Below are 15,935 nucleotides of genomic sequence, written 5' to 3'. Positions count from 1 at the left end.
TTTGTGTCAAAATAAAACAATAATTTGCACCTTTAAATTTGTAGGCATGTTGTGTAAATCAAATGGTGCTAACCCCCCCCCCAAATCCATTTTAATTCCAGCTTGTAATGTGACAAAACAGGACAATCACCAAGGGGGATGAATACTTTTGCAAGACACTGTATCTTATATGACAGTCCTTAAAGTCTTCTTGACTTGATTTAGAATTATGACACATGTCAGTCTGGGAAGGGCTCGTCTTATTTTAAGGAGATTTTATTTTATTTTCTCTTGGGCACACATGAAAATATGTGCCCGAGAGAACAGGGTCACAGATGAGTGAAATGCTGCCCTCAAACCCAGCAGAATAATAGCAGTGCCACCTGGCTGTAAGGGTCACTAAAGGGTCACTAAAGAACATAATCTGATTCGACAATGGACTTTTTGTCTGGGTTATGCGATTCTTCTGGAAAAAAAAGTGCAAAAATGAGTGACTTTGAAATGAGTGAGACTCCCTGTGAATGTTCTATATTGCCTTTGGTGTACTTTTTTCTCAAAAATTCTCTGGCCCTTTCCTGAGCAGAGGATCAGCAAACCAAAAGCAAATAATGTATGGCTTCCAGACCGGATACCTAAATTCATTATATACCAAACTAAACAAACACAAATGTAAGCCTTTGGGATGCATCATACCCCTTCTGATGGGTAGGCCTCCCAGCCCAGATCTCCTGGAGCTGACATGGAATCCAGAAGGGTTACTATATGGAGAGAGAGAGAGAGAGAGAGAGAGAGAGATTATCATAATACAGCTGTTTTCAGTCCTTCAAATAGGATGTGGACTTGTGATTTGTGAAGCATGCTTCCTCATATTTATGCTTCTTCCACACATGTTCTATTTCACATATTCATGAACATAAAACTTCTTTAAAATTTTAAAAATTAGCTTTAATCCTTTACTTATACTTCTCTCCGAAAACATTTTCCATATAAAGTAATACAGCTTTTATCTCTGATTTATCTCCAATTAATACAATGTTTTATAGTGAATGATTACTGTGGTTAATAAAAGGTTATTTATAAAACATTAATGTTTAATTACAAATATACACAGCTTTTAAACAAAGTTTACAATTTAAAACCGTTCACAAACACTGAGATTAACAAGCACTTTCACTGCCTTGTTCAATCTAAACAATGTTTATTAGGAGGTGAAAAAAAGCACTCAAGTTCTATTAGTCAGACTGTAGCCTAAGCCCTGAACTTCCCATTTTGTGCTTTATCCCAAACCAATTACAGCCTGGGCAAGCAGAACGATTAATTTTTAATCACATTTAAACCTCAGATGTTCACCCTCTTTCATGCTGTGTGTCAGCTTCTCATTCTCCTGTTGCATACCTTATGGCGTTAAATTAAAAAAAAAAAAGTAGCATAATTCAAAAATCCGTGTCCAACTTCTAATTAAAAGTGAATTGTGTGTGAGCTTGGATGACACACATAATTAAAATTCTTTATATAATGTTTTGCGGGTTTATATCGGGTTATGTATAATTATGGGTTTCATGCTGAGTAGAGGCAGATTCAGTGTTAAAGGGAAAAAAAATGTGTTGATGGGTTGCAGTTGTCTTTACTGGTGTCAAGCGCTACCAGTGTATTACTGAGAGGACATGATTAAACATGCAATATTACAAGACAGGCTAACAGACCTTCTTAAAACTAGAAGTAATTTTACTCCAAGGTATATTTATAGTAGGCATGTAATGATATATTGTGTAATGATAAATCACAATACAAATTTATGATGATTCCAATCAATGAAATTTAAAAAAATGAATTTCAATTATTATCAGGCTGTGTAATCTTAGTTTTTCCTAGTGGTGGTACAGTAACTGCGTTGTGTAGACAGCAGGGAGCGCAATAATGTACAACAGAGGGAATGAGCGTGACATCACCATAGGCAGGAGTAACACAACTCAAATGCTGTGAAACACCACAAAAAAAGAAAAAAAATCTAAAATGGGAAAGAGCTGTTGTGTGACTGACTGTCCAAATAGATTTAACAACAAACTGGAGCTTTCTTTTTTTGCTGAAAGCTAAAGAAAAGAGAAGCAAATAGAGGTAATTGTTTGTTTAAGCTGACTATAGCCTTCACAAATGTTCATAAATATTTAATATCGGCTACAGCACAATCAGGTGTACCAATTACTGTTAGTATCGAGCATCTGTATCCTACATCATATGAGTTCGCTTGTCTATCATGAAGAGTAATGGAAATTATGTAACTATGTTTGATCTAAAATCCCTGAAAAAATTGTGGAAATCGATCAATCGAGTCCAAAGTTATGACTAATTATGTGATCCAAATTTATCATAAATTTGATATAATGATGTTGCACTTGCTATTTATTGATATTTTAAATGTAAAAATTGTTTAAATGAATTGCAAATATTAGTAAAATTCATGTTGTTTTTTCTTTTATCACTTATTTATTTTTTTCATGTTCATTGAGTAAATGTGTCACAGTATTCTCATCTCATCTCATTATCTCTAGCCGCTTTATCCTTCTACAGGGTCGCAGGCAAGCTGGAGCCTATCCCAGCTGACTACGGGCGAAAGGCGGGGTACACCCTGGACAAGTCGCCAGGTCATCACAGGGCTGACACATAGACACAGACAACCATTCATACTCACATTCACACCTACGGTCAATTTAGAGTCACCAGTTAACCTAACCTGCATGTCTTTGGACTGTGGGGGAAACCGGAGCACCCGGAGGAAACCCACGCGGACACGGGGAGAACATGCAAACTCCACACAGAAAGGCCCTCGCCGGCCCCGGGGCTCGAACCCAGGACCTTCTTGCTGTGAGGCGACAGCGCTAACCACTACACCACCGTGCCGCCCTGTCACAGTATTAAATGAAAAAATTCAAAAATTAAATCATGTGTCGAGCGTCATTTTGCATGATTATATATTTTCTGACAAAAACTACTCTTTCTAAAAGACTAAAATGTAAGATATCTCATCAAAATGTAATTTATAAGCAAGCATATGATACCTCTGTTGTGTGTGAATCAGTAGTTATCCGATTGTTTACAAATACTAGGTCTTGTCACCTGATCCTGAACCCATGTAATTTTGCCTAAAAAATCTGTCGTGTCCGTAGGCCTGATACTAAATCATAGAATGGATGCCATGTTTGGTATGTTGCTATTTGATGTTGGATACTTTTATCAAACATAAGCACTCAACATAAATTGGATTAATACATACAGTGATAAAACTTGAATACTTGTTTGTAGTGTCCGAAGGCCCCAAGCATTCTTGTTCCTATTATTCAGTGATTTACCCATATTTCTCCCATAAAATTCACCAATTTTGTTACAAATAAGTAAAACAATTTTATATATGAGCAAATGATTATACAATGAAAGGACAGTAATGGTATGAGTGTCAATTTAATGAAAATTATTTAACATGAGAGCAAACAAAGAATAACTTTTAACATTTTGAGTCATATGATTAGCACTGTAGTGCTGTCTGTTTTTAGTCTACAATGCTAGTTGTCAAATCTCACATCAATTTATATAAATACATATTTTTTGTTATAAAATTAGTCAAAATCACATAATAATTCTTGTTTGTAGTGTCCGTAGGCCCCTTGTAGTGTCCGTAGGCCCAAAGCATTCTTGTTCCTATTTTGCAGTGATTTACCCATATTTCTCCCATTAAATTTACAAATTTTGTTAAAAATAAGTAAACAAATTTTATATATGTGAAAATACAACGAAGGAACAGTAATGGTATAAGTGTCAAATTAATGAAAATTATTTAACATGAGAGCAAAGAATAAATTTTAACATTTTGAGTCATATAAGCACTGTAGTGCTGCTTGTTTTTAGTCTACAATGCTAGTTGTCAAATCTCACATCAGTCAATATAAATAATTTTTTTTTTTATAAAATCAGTAAAAATAACATAGGCTACTTGTAGTGTCCATAGGCTAAAGCTTCCCTGATCTTGTTCCCATTATTTAACATCAGTAGTAAACATACATTCTGTATTTACAATGGCAGTTGCCATATCTCACATCCACCTGCATAAAGATATGTAAATAAGTTTTTTTAAATCACTAAATAATTCCTGTATGAATGATGTATTTTGTGCACATATGGGGTATTATTATGTACAGAACTACAGCACTTCCTACAAGTCATGACTTTACCTTTCAGCTTGATCCAGAAATGTGTAATTTAAAAAATGAATTTTAATTTAAATACTGAGTAATTTACTTAATACTAAATCATAGGCTGGGATTGGGCAAAAACACATTTTAAAATAATATTAATAAGGGAAGTAGGGAAATCAGCAAGCAAAACAATATATTCATCATAATACATGTACATTACAAAATAATTCTGTTTATGTAATGAATAGGAATGTTTCACTTTTATTAGCTTTGGTCAGCAAATGGTCATGGGCTGGTAAATAAAGGGTTAAAAATGTAACATTTCTGTTACATGGTTACATAGTTGTCTGTCTATCTGTCTGTCTGGCTAGACTCAGGAGAGGACAAAATCAATTTTACTCAGGATTTTTATGTCAGTCTTTCTTGAGAATGGAAGGTGGATGCCAAGAGGAGAAGACTTCTGAACAGGTATTTAATTTTAAATTTTAATTTAAATGAATAACTATAAACAGGTATATACTGATTCAAATGGCATATACTGCCCCATACATTACCTATAATTTCTTTAATTTGTATTGAAATAAATATGTTTCATTAATAGCCTGTACAGAGTATTTTTGTTTACATTACTATATTTTGATATCGTTTAAGGGAAAAATTAATGGTCACAAGGCCAAACAAAAATAAATGTTTGTTTCTGATTTTTCTTCCAAACAAATTTGGGTAGAGCCCAAATTTGGGTAGCCTGGTTTGTGGCCTGGATTAACTGTGACCATAGTTGATATGTATCTGAATCTTTGTAACATTGGTGAATAAAAGAAATACATCTGCATACATTAATTGTGAGTATTTGATTTAAACCGGTTGTCTGTCGTGTCCGTATGTACCTTAATAGAAATTGCTATTTTACTCAAATTAATTACATAATATTGAATTTAATACTACTTTTGTACTTGAAAAATATAAACAGTTAAGGGGTTATATGAAAGAAGATCAAAAGGGAGGATACCATTCAGATTCCAGAATCTGTTAGTAGATAAAGCAATTTGAGTTTAGAAATTTCATTACGTTAGACCTAAGAAATACATAATGACATTTTGATATGGATTTATAAGCATTTATTTCACATTTTCTGTTTTAAAGTTTATGAATAAAGGTTATTTTACACTAAATATTGTATATAATCATTGGCATTTATTGATAAATAAAACTTCATTATGAGTATGTAGTGTCCGTAGGCCCTCAATACATGGCTCCATATATCTGTTTTTTTTTTTTTAAATGTAGGTCCGAATAAGAAAAAAAACTTTCAGTACCACATTCCCAATATATCTGGCAGCAAAAATGATCACTTTACTTCTTGAAACTGCTTAATCAAATTTTGACCATTTTTGCAACACAATGCGTACACCTGATTGTGCTATAGCCGTATGAAAAAGCCTATTTGTTATTATTCATCCATCCATTATCTGTAGCCGCTTATCCTGTTCTACAGGGTTGCAGGCAAGCTGGAGCCTATCCCAGCTAACTATGGGCAAGAGGCGGTGTACACCCTGGACAAGTCGCCAGGTCATCACAGGGCTGACGCATAGAGACAAACAACCATTCACACTCATATTCACACCTATGGTCAATTTAGAGTCACCAGTTAACCTAACCTGCATGTCTTTGGACTGTGGGGGAAACTGGAGCACCTGGAGGAAACCCACGCAGACACAGGGAGAACACGCAAACTCAACACAGAAAGGCCCTCGCCGACCGCTGGGCTTGAACCCAGGACCTTCTTGCCGTGAGGCGACAGTGCTAACCACTACACCACCATGCCAACCCCTATTTGTGATTAATTTATAATAAAAGGAATATTTTCATTAATAGGCCATTATATTTTACTCTAACCTTTACAAATGTGGTAAACTGTTATTGGTTATTAAGAAAATTATTATTTTTTATTTAACAAAAGGAATATTTAAGTTGATAAAGAATAGGAAAATAAATGCTGCATTTTGTTGGTAATACAATTTATTTCATTTTAAATTTTTTTAAATATATTTTGAGGAAATCAAATCATGGACCCAATATTGTGGATGGAATCAAGTCGTGAATTGGGTGAATCGTTGCTTGCAGAATTTATAATAATAAAACATAACAAGAGAGCACAATATCCCCTGCTGGCAACTATGCCATAACTGGTAAAATGTGACTGAATTGAACGAAATTGCAATATGCGTATTACCGACATATAACAAAGAATCCTGCCAAGTTTCATGAAATTCCTCCAAAAACTGTGAGAGGAATTGATTTCAGAAGGTGAGTACCCTTTCCAGGATGGACAGATGAACGGACAGACAGACATTGCCACGACATAATCCCCCTTCGGGCCTTTCTGCCAGCGGGGGATAAAAAAAACTTTTTGCCAAATTACATGAAATTCCTCCAAAAATTATGAGGGAAGTTGATTTCAGAAAGCAAGCACAGCTTGATGAAATTGCCAAAGTACAAGTTTGTTAATAATCAAGGGCTTAACTCTGGTAAAATTTGCCCAAATTAAACAAAATTTCAATATGCATATAATTGTCATATAACAAAGCCTTTTGCCAAGTTTGGTGAAATTCCTCCATATATTGTGAGAGGAGTTGATTTCAGAAGAGCGTACACCCTCATGAAATTGTCAAAGTGCAAGTTATTTAATCAAGGGTCAAAACTCTGGTAAAATTTTCACAAACGAAATTAAATCGCAATATGTGTATTACCGTCATATAACAAGGCCTTTTGCCAAGCTTCGAGAAATTCGTCCAAAAATTGTGAGAGGAGTTGATGTCAGAAGGCAAGCACACTTTCATTAAATTGTGAAAGTACGAGCTTGTTAATCGAGGGCCACACCTCTGGTATAATGTGACCGGATTGAACAAAATAACAATATGACATACAACGATGCCTTACATATAATTACCGACATACAATGATGCCTTTTGCCAAGTTTCGTGAAATTCCTTCACAAATTGTGAGAGGAGTTGATTTCAGAAGGTAAACACACTCTCATGAAATTGTCAAATTATAATTTTGTTACTCAAGGGCTGTAACTCTCATAAAATGTGACCAAATTGAATGAAATTACAGTATACGTATTATCGACATATAACAAAGAATCCTGCCAAGTTTCATGCAATTCCTCCAAAAATTGTGAGAGGAGTTGATTTCAGAATGTGAGTACACTTCCTGGGACAGACAGACATTGCCATGACATGGCCTTTCGGCCAGCTGTGGTTGTCCTGTTTCAGGTTGTTCTAGTTTGGTGGAGGAGTGGGTGGTGGGAGAACGACAGGATTTCAGCTCTTGTTCATTAATATTCATGACATGTAAACGTGTTACCTCTGATTGGCTAACAGCACTGTGACGCTACCTCCAGTGGATCAGAACAAGCGGATGTGGGTGTCTTTGTAAAAACTGTTTTGATTGGCTATTATGGTCTCGACATCGATGTTTTGACCAATAACAATGTAGATAACACGAATTTTACATCACATTCAACGAGTTTAAACAAGACTAAAGATGGCAACTTACAAATAATGTGTAAACATCATTGGAGTTAATAAAGTTTGAACAGCATGAAGGAACATACCCCAACCCCCCGAAATTAATAAAAAAAATTCTCAACGGATTTGGCATAATATTAAAAGGTCGTTTTTTACTCAGAAAAAGCAGAAATCCACCGAAAAGTGGAAAACTCTCATCCCTGCCTAGCTTGTGACCATGTCATGCATGCTAACGTGGAGAATATGAACATGCTATTTTGTAACAAAAACCTTTGAACAAAAAGTTCATGTTTTACTTACAGCTTGTGAGCTGGTGGTCGATCGTCTTGACAGTACAGATCCAGGTATTAAAAACAACCTCGAAGCAAAACCACTACTGAAGGCACCGAAGTTTGAAAAGTCACTGTGGTTGAAATGATCAGAACACAGTACTAACGTTGCATTATACTTCGCTGGTGGTGTTCCAAAGATAAATTCCAACCATTCAGCTCTTCAGCTCTTCTATCTTGGGCAAGAAATGCAACGTTGATGTGTTACTGCCACAAATAACACAGGCACGAACTTGTTCAGCCATGTTTTTAACTTGCTGTTAGGTCCTTGTGGCAGCGGGGGAGTGGTCAAGCGCTGGTCTGTGACAGGGGGGCGGAGTCAGGGAAGGTAAGTGGCAGAATCACTACACCTGAGAGCAATTAACCTGTGTTTGTGTGTCTTCCCAGTGACCGCGCCCTACTTAAGGAGGGAGAGCGAGAGTAGAGGGAGCTCTTCCACGAACCAGACGCCGTGTGTGTGTGTGTGTGTGTGTGTGTGTGTGTGTGTGTGTGTGTGTGTGTGTGTGTGTAAATTCCCTAATTGTTAGACTGAAAAGTGTAGCAATAAAACACTATATATCAACCTGTACTCTGTCCTGCCGTCTTCTGTGCACCACCCTTGTACTAGAACCGCCACAGTCCTCTTCGTTAGCTACTGACGAGATGGGCTCTGCTATTTCTCCTCACACTTAAAGCCGAACTTTCTTCCCGTGGGTGGTCACAAGCCAAGGTGGGCGAGGCCATGACTACTAATTTTCAAACTTACGTAAGTTCGTAGGGCTTTTTCTGATTCGCTCGTTTTTCCAACTATTTTCTTTCATAAGCTAATACAGGGAATGGGAGTAGAATTACATTTTCACATGCAGCATGCATATGCAACTCGGAGTGAACTATGGTATTTCAAAAAGAGCCAGTATTAAATGTTTTTGGTGGAATGGCACCTTTAAAGTAAAAAAGGAAGAGAACAAAGCGTCTTTACCTTTTACCCCTGAATCTACCTCTGCCATTTTCCATAGATAAACTCCTTTGGGGGTTGAAAAGATCACATCAAGTTCAGAGATTAAGTTTAACTAATTTTATCAATAAACTGCACCCATCAGCAAGAGCCTTCAGTGCAAACAGATGCCACAAAGAGCATAAACAGCAAAGCCATCATGGTGACATGTACAAGTAAGCGTTTATGTCAAGCACATATGCCTTCACAGCCTCTATAATGCAGTGCAAGTGTATTTTTAGTAGTGCCTTACCATATACCAGTGCTTTATTAAACAGCATTGAGACCTTATATGCTATATTTATATTATTTTTACAACCTGGTTTCCAAAAAAAGTTGGGATGCTGTGAAAATATAGATAAAAAGAGCATGCAATAATTTGCAAATCATGGAAACTCTATATATTTCTTTGAAAATAGTACAAAGACAACATATCATGCTCATGTTGAATTTGATGCCAGCAACACATTTCAAAAAAGGTGGGAAAGGGCATGTTTACCACTGTGTTGCATCACCTCTTCTTTTAACAACACTGTAAACGTTTGGGACCTGAGGAGAACAGTTGCTGTTGTTTTGAATGTGAAATGTTGTCTCATTCTTGCCTGATATAGAATTTCAGCTGTTCAACAGTTCACGGTCTCCTTTGTCATATTTTTCATACTATAATTCACCAAATGTTTTTAATGGGTGGCAGGTCTGGCCTGAAAGCAGGCCAGTTTAGCACCTGGACTCTTTTGCAACAGCGCCATGCAGTTGTTTATGGATGTTGTTTATATATGGTTTCTTTTTTGCATGGTAGAATTTTAACTTGCATTTGTGGATGCAGTAACGAATTTTGTTTACAGATGATGGTTTTCGGAAGTGTTCCTGAGCCCATGCAGTGATTTCCACTCCAGAATCATGTCTGTTTTTAATGCATTGTTACCTTAAGACCTAAAGATCACAGGTATCCAATATTGGTTTTTGGTCTTATCCCTTGTGTACAGAAATTTCTTCAGACTCTCTGAATTTTTTAATCATATGTACCATATATGATGTGATCCCCAAATTCTTTGCAATTTTATGTTGAAGAATGTTATTCTTAAATTGTTGCACTGTTTGCCCATGTATATCTTTCACAGAGTGGTGAACCCCTCCCCATCTTTAGTTCTGAGACACTCACCCTGTGTCCGAAATCACTCACTCGTTCACTACTCCCTACTCACTATAGAGGGAATTACTATATAGAGGACTATATAGTGAGCTTATTGGTAAAATGAAAAAACACTTTTGGACACTACTCCATCGCGCCGTTTTTTATGTCATTACTGTCGCACAATTAAACCGTGCCAGATCAGTCAGCTGGTGGGTTTTCAAAATAATAAATACACGCATGTATTTTTGTGATAAATATACATTATACCGAGCGTATTTCCCACATTAATAAATACAAAGTACTTTGTGTCTGCTGCATCTTTCAGTTCTTTTAAATTAAGGCTGAATACTTTCTTTTTTGTTTTATTTTTTATTTTATTAAATCAAATTTGAGGCTTTTGATTAATTCCTCGCTCTGTACTGTAACGTTTATTCTTGTATTTTATCTATCTTATTCTATTTTAGCTTATTTTCTATTCTCTTACTATTTTTAACTGTACTTGAATGTCCGTTTACAATGTGTTTCTTCCTCTGTCCATTCACCCTCAAAACACTTTTTTTTTTTCAGTGTGACTGCAATGCATGATGGTATATATTGCTTGGTTAGTGACTATCAGTTGTACACTACTTTTCATGATGCATTGTGGGATACTTTGAGTGCACTATATAGGGTTTAATAATTTTCACTATACCTTCAGACAGCACTACAAAATGGCGCACTCACTATATAGTCCACTATATATTGAGTAGTGAGTGATTTCAGACAGAGGGTCAGCCTCTCTGGGATGCTATTTTATACCCAATCATGTTACTGGCCTGTTGCCAATGAACTGAATTAGTTGTGAGATGTTCCAACAGGTGTTTTTTTAGTATTATGCAACTTTTCCAGTCTTTGTTGCCTCTGTCTCAACTTTTTTGAAATGTATTGCTGGCATAAAATTCAAAATGAGCATATACAGTTGTGTTCAAATAAATAGCAGTGCATTAAAAAAAGTGAATAAAGTGATTTTTTAAATAGCTTTTATTTCCATATTTCAAATATAGTGGAAGCATCTCATCTCATCTCATTATCTCTAGCCGCTTTATCCTTCTACAGGGTCGCAGGCAAGCTGGAGCCTATCCCAGCTGACTACGGGCGAAAGGCGGGGTACACCCTGGACAAGTCGCCAGGTCATCACAGGGCTGACACATAGACACAGACAACCATTCACACTCACACCTACGGTCAATTTAGAGTCACCAGTTAACCTAACCTGCATGTCTTTGGACTGTGGGGGAAACCGGAGCACCCGGAGGAAACCCACGCGGACACGGGGAGAACATGCAAACTCCACACAGAAAGGCCCTCGCCGGCCACGGGGCTCGAACCCGGACCTTCTTGCTGTGAGGCGACAGCGCTAACCACTACACCACCGTGCCGCCCTAGTGGAAGCATTACATATTAAATTCCAAATCTAAGCATTAACACATTTTATCAAGTCTGTGTTATTCTTTTACAGGAAGCAAATAAAAAGAATATTAATCTGTTTAAAAAAAAAGTGTAGAAATTTTTCTCTTCAAACTCAAACTGAACTAATGTTTAGTTGCATAACTATTATTTTTGATAACTGCTCCGCATCGGCATTGTATCAAACCAACCAACTTCTGGCACCTATAAATAGGTATTTCAGCCCAGGATGAATGAACTACATTCTACAGTTCCTGTGAATATTTGGGTTTTGCTTCAGAAACTGCATTTTTAATGTCACCCCACAAGTTTTCAATGGGGTTGAGGTCAAGGGATTGAGCTGGCCACTCCCTTACCGCAATCCTTTTTGTCCAGAACCAAGATGTTGCTCACTTGCTCATGTGTTTGGGGTCGTTGTCTTGTTGAAATGTCCAATTTAGGGGCATTTCATCTTCGGCATACACTGAAAAAAAATGGCCTGTTAAATTAACACAAAAAAATCTTGTACATCAGTTGCACTTATTAAAATCATATACACTAAGACAAGTTAAGTCATGCTCTGTTTGACTGAACATGACTTAATTGGTCTTAGTGGATATGATTTTAATAAGTGCAACCGATGTACAAGATTTTTTTGTGTTAATTTAACAGGCCATTTTTTTCAGTGTATGGCAACATAATCTCTTCAAGTATTCTGATGCATTCAAACTGATCCATGATCCCTGGTATGTGATAAATAGGCCCAACACCGCAGTATGAAAAACATCCCAATACCATGATTTTTGCACCACCACACTTCAATGTCTTCACAGTGTTCTGTGGCTTGAATTCGGTACCCAGGGATCATCTGATGTACTATGAATGGCCACTAGACCTATCTATCCATTATCTGTAGCCGCTTATCCTGTTCTACAGGGTCACAGGCAAGCTGGAGCCTATCCCAGCTGACTATGGGCGAGAGGTGGGGTACACCCTGGACAAGTCGCCAGATTATCACAGAGACAAACAACCATTCACACTCACAGTCAATTTAGAGCCACCAATTAACCTAACCTGCATGTCTTTGGAAACTGGAGCACCTGGAGGAAACCCACACAGACACAGGGAGAACATGCAAACTCCACACAGAAACTTGGATGTTTTTCCAAGATGGCGGCGCGTACACACGCAGCGGCTCCTCTCTGTCCCGACAGAACGGTGTTTTCATGTTTTTTGTGTTTTAAAACAGCGTGTATCTGTTCGTCTTTGTCGCGTCCATCAGTCTTAAGGCACACATACTCCTGTGAGTTTCTGCTCGACATCCGCAGAACTATATTCACGGATATAAATCCGGCGGACGTGGAAGTGCTATGCGACTACGGTTTGCTCCAGAGGCCTGCTCAACCACCGACCCCCACTCCTGCATCCAGCCCACAGTGGAGGCGCCACAGGCGGAACTTGCGGAAGCAGAAGAGGGGCAAGCACGGAGGTATCCGGGCTAGGCTAGCGGCTAGCCCTCACCGGCTGGCTATCCCTACCACCGCTCTCGCCAACATACGCTTGCTGGACAACAAGCTGGATTATGTCCGCCTGCTTCGCTCATCTTCTAAGTCTGTGAGTGAGTGTTGTGTCCTCGTGTTTGTGGAAACATGGCTTAACAACAGCGTCCCGGACTGTGCCATTCAGCTAGCCCGGTTAACATGCTACCGGTCAGACAGAGCGCTAGTCGAGGGGGGGAAGACTCATGGCGGAGGACTCTGTGTTTACATCAGTGATGCCTGGTGCCACGATGCTGTTGTGGTCTGCAAACACTGCTCACCATTGGTGGAGTTTATAATTATTAAGTGCCGGCCATTCTACCTGCCAAGGGAATTTACAGCCATATTGCTGGTAGCAATATACATCCCTCCCGGCTCCAATAACAACAGGAGTGAAGCACTGAATGAACTCTATCAGCATATCAGTGAGTAGCAGACAGCCCACCCAGATGCTTTCCTCATCCTGGCTGGGGATTTCAACCATGCAAACCCCAAGAGAGTGTTTCCAAAACTCTATGGACATATCAACTTTCCCACACGTGGAAACAATACTCTGAACAATGTTTACACCACGCATAAAGGCACCTACAAAGCCCTACCCCTCCCCCACCTTGGGGCCTCAGATCACTCCACTGTTATGCTAATGCCAGCATACAGGCCGCTGGTTAAAGTCACCAAACCAGCTACAAAGCAGATATGTGTGTGGCCAGAGGGGTCCTCAGAGGCACTCCAGGACTGTTTTTCCACCACTGACTGGAGCATGTTCAGACAGGCGGCCACCTACAACAACACCACAGATCTCCAGGAGTACACGAAGACCGTCACTGCCTACATGAGGAAGTGCATGGACGACGTTACAGTCACCAGAACCATCTCCATTTGGGCCAATCAGAAGCCATGGCTGACAGGGGAAGTCCACAGGCTTCTGAGGGCTCGGAACACCGCCTTCAGAGTTGGGGACAAGGTGGGTCTGAGGACAGCTAGGGCCAACCTGTCACGAGGCATCAGGGTGGCCAAGAGACAGTATTCCAGGAACACTGCTGACTATTTCAACGACAACAGAGACACCAGGAACCTGTGGCAGGGGATTCAGACCATCACAGACTACAAACCCTCGCCGCAGACCTGTGATAACTCCACCTCTCTGCTGAATCAGTTGAACGACTTCTTCGCTCGCTTTGAGGCAGACAATAGCACCACAGCACAGAAGACCCCACCACCTCCCGGCGACCAGGTGTTGACGCTGTCCCCAGACAGCATGAGGAGAGTTCTCAGGATGACAAATGCATGGAAAGCCCCGGGTCCTGATAACATTCCTGGTCGTGTCCTGAGAGTCTGTGCCGAGGAACTCACAGATGTCTTTACAGACATCTTCAACATCTTGTTGAGCCAGGCTGTTGTCCCCACATGCCTCAAAGCCACCACCATCATCCCGGTCCCGAAGAAGCCGTCTCCCACCTGCTTCAATGACTACCGCCCTGCCGCACTCACTCCCATCCTCATGAAGTGCTTCGAGCGGCTAGTCATGCGGCATATCAAGTCTGCCCTCCCCCCCGCCCTGGACCCTTTCCAGTTTGCATATCAGTCCAACCGTTCAACCGATGACGCCATCTCCACTGCCCTCCACTCAGCTCTCACCCACCTGGAGACATAAGACTTGTATGTCAGAATGCTGTTCATAGACTTTAGCTCAGCATTCAACACAATCATTCCTCAGCAGCTCATTCATAAACTGGACCAGCTGGGACTCAACACCTCCCTGTGCAACTGGCTGCTGGACTTCCTGACGGGGAGACCACAGGTTGTACGGGTCGGCAGCAACTCCTCTAGCACCATCACATTGAACACGGGGGCCCCCCAAGGATGTGTGCTGAGCCCCCTCCTCTTCACTCTGCTGACCCACGACTGCACACCAACATCCAGCTCTAATCTCTTCATTAAGTTTGCGCATGACACGACTGTGGTGGGTCTCATCAACAATGGTGATGAGACAATCTACAGGAGTGAGGTGAGCCACTTGGCCATGTGGTGCAAGGACAACAATCGCCTCCTGAATGTGGAGAAGACGAAGGAGATTGTTGTGAACTTCAGGAGAGTGCACACCCAGCATGCTCCACTAACTATCGACGGTGCTGCAGTGGAGAGGGTGAGCAGCACCAAGTTTCTCGGTGTGCACATCTCTGAAGACCTGTCCTGGAGCAACAACACCGCATCACTGGCCAAAAAAGCCCAACAGCATCTGTACTTCCTCCGCAAACTGAGGAGAGCAAGAGTCCCGGCCCCCATCATGAACACATTCTACAGAGGCACCATCGAGAACATCCTGACCAGCTGCATCACCGTGTGGTACGGCGCCTGCACCGTGTCCTGCTGCAAGACTCTGGAGCGCATCATGAGAGCAGCTGAGAGGATCATTGGTGTCTCTCTCCCTTCTCTTATGGATATCTATAACTCCCGCCTCACCCGCAAAGCCATCAGGATTGCAGGTGACCCCACCCACCCATCTCATAGCCTCTTCAGTCTGCTGCTGTCAGGGAGGAGACTGCAGAGTCTCCAGGCCAAAACCAGCAGGCTCAAGGACAGTTTCTTTCACCAGGCGGTCAGGAGGCTCAACTCCCTCCCTGTTCTGCCCCTCCTCCCCCCTCTGCCCCCTGCCACAGATTCTGCCCACACACCCCCCTGCCCCCCTTCAGCATCTGACATGTCACCCTCACAGTCCCCCCCCCCCCAACACACACACACACACACACACACACACACACACACACACACACACTCTCAACATTCATTCACACACTTAACTCAGGGACTGCACACTTCACTTTACCTTGGTCAT

General features: G+C 40.3%; 1 protein-coding gene across 1 annotated transcript in view; it reads right to left on the bottom strand.

Annotated features, from left to right (window-relative positions):
- Nucleotides 1-15,935, bottom strand: part of ek1 (eph-like kinase 1) — a 206,055-nt gene that overhangs the window by 166,896 nt on the left and 23,224 nt on the right. Inside the window, exon 2 of the mRNA XM_060900022.1 lies at nucleotides 673-737. Within this exon, the coding sequence (XP_060756005.1) occupies nucleotides 673-737 (65 nt within the window). The remainder of the gene's footprint in view (nucleotides 1-672; nucleotides 738-15,935) is intronic.

Source organism: Neoarius graeffei, chromosome 19, assembly GCF_027579695.1.
Source record: "Neoarius graeffei isolate fNeoGra1 chromosome 19, fNeoGra1.pri, whole genome shotgun sequence".
NCBI classification, from domain to species: Eukaryota; Metazoa; Chordata; class Actinopteri; order Siluriformes; family Ariidae; genus Neoarius; species Neoarius graeffei.
This window is presented reverse-complemented; position numbering and strand designations above follow the sequence as displayed.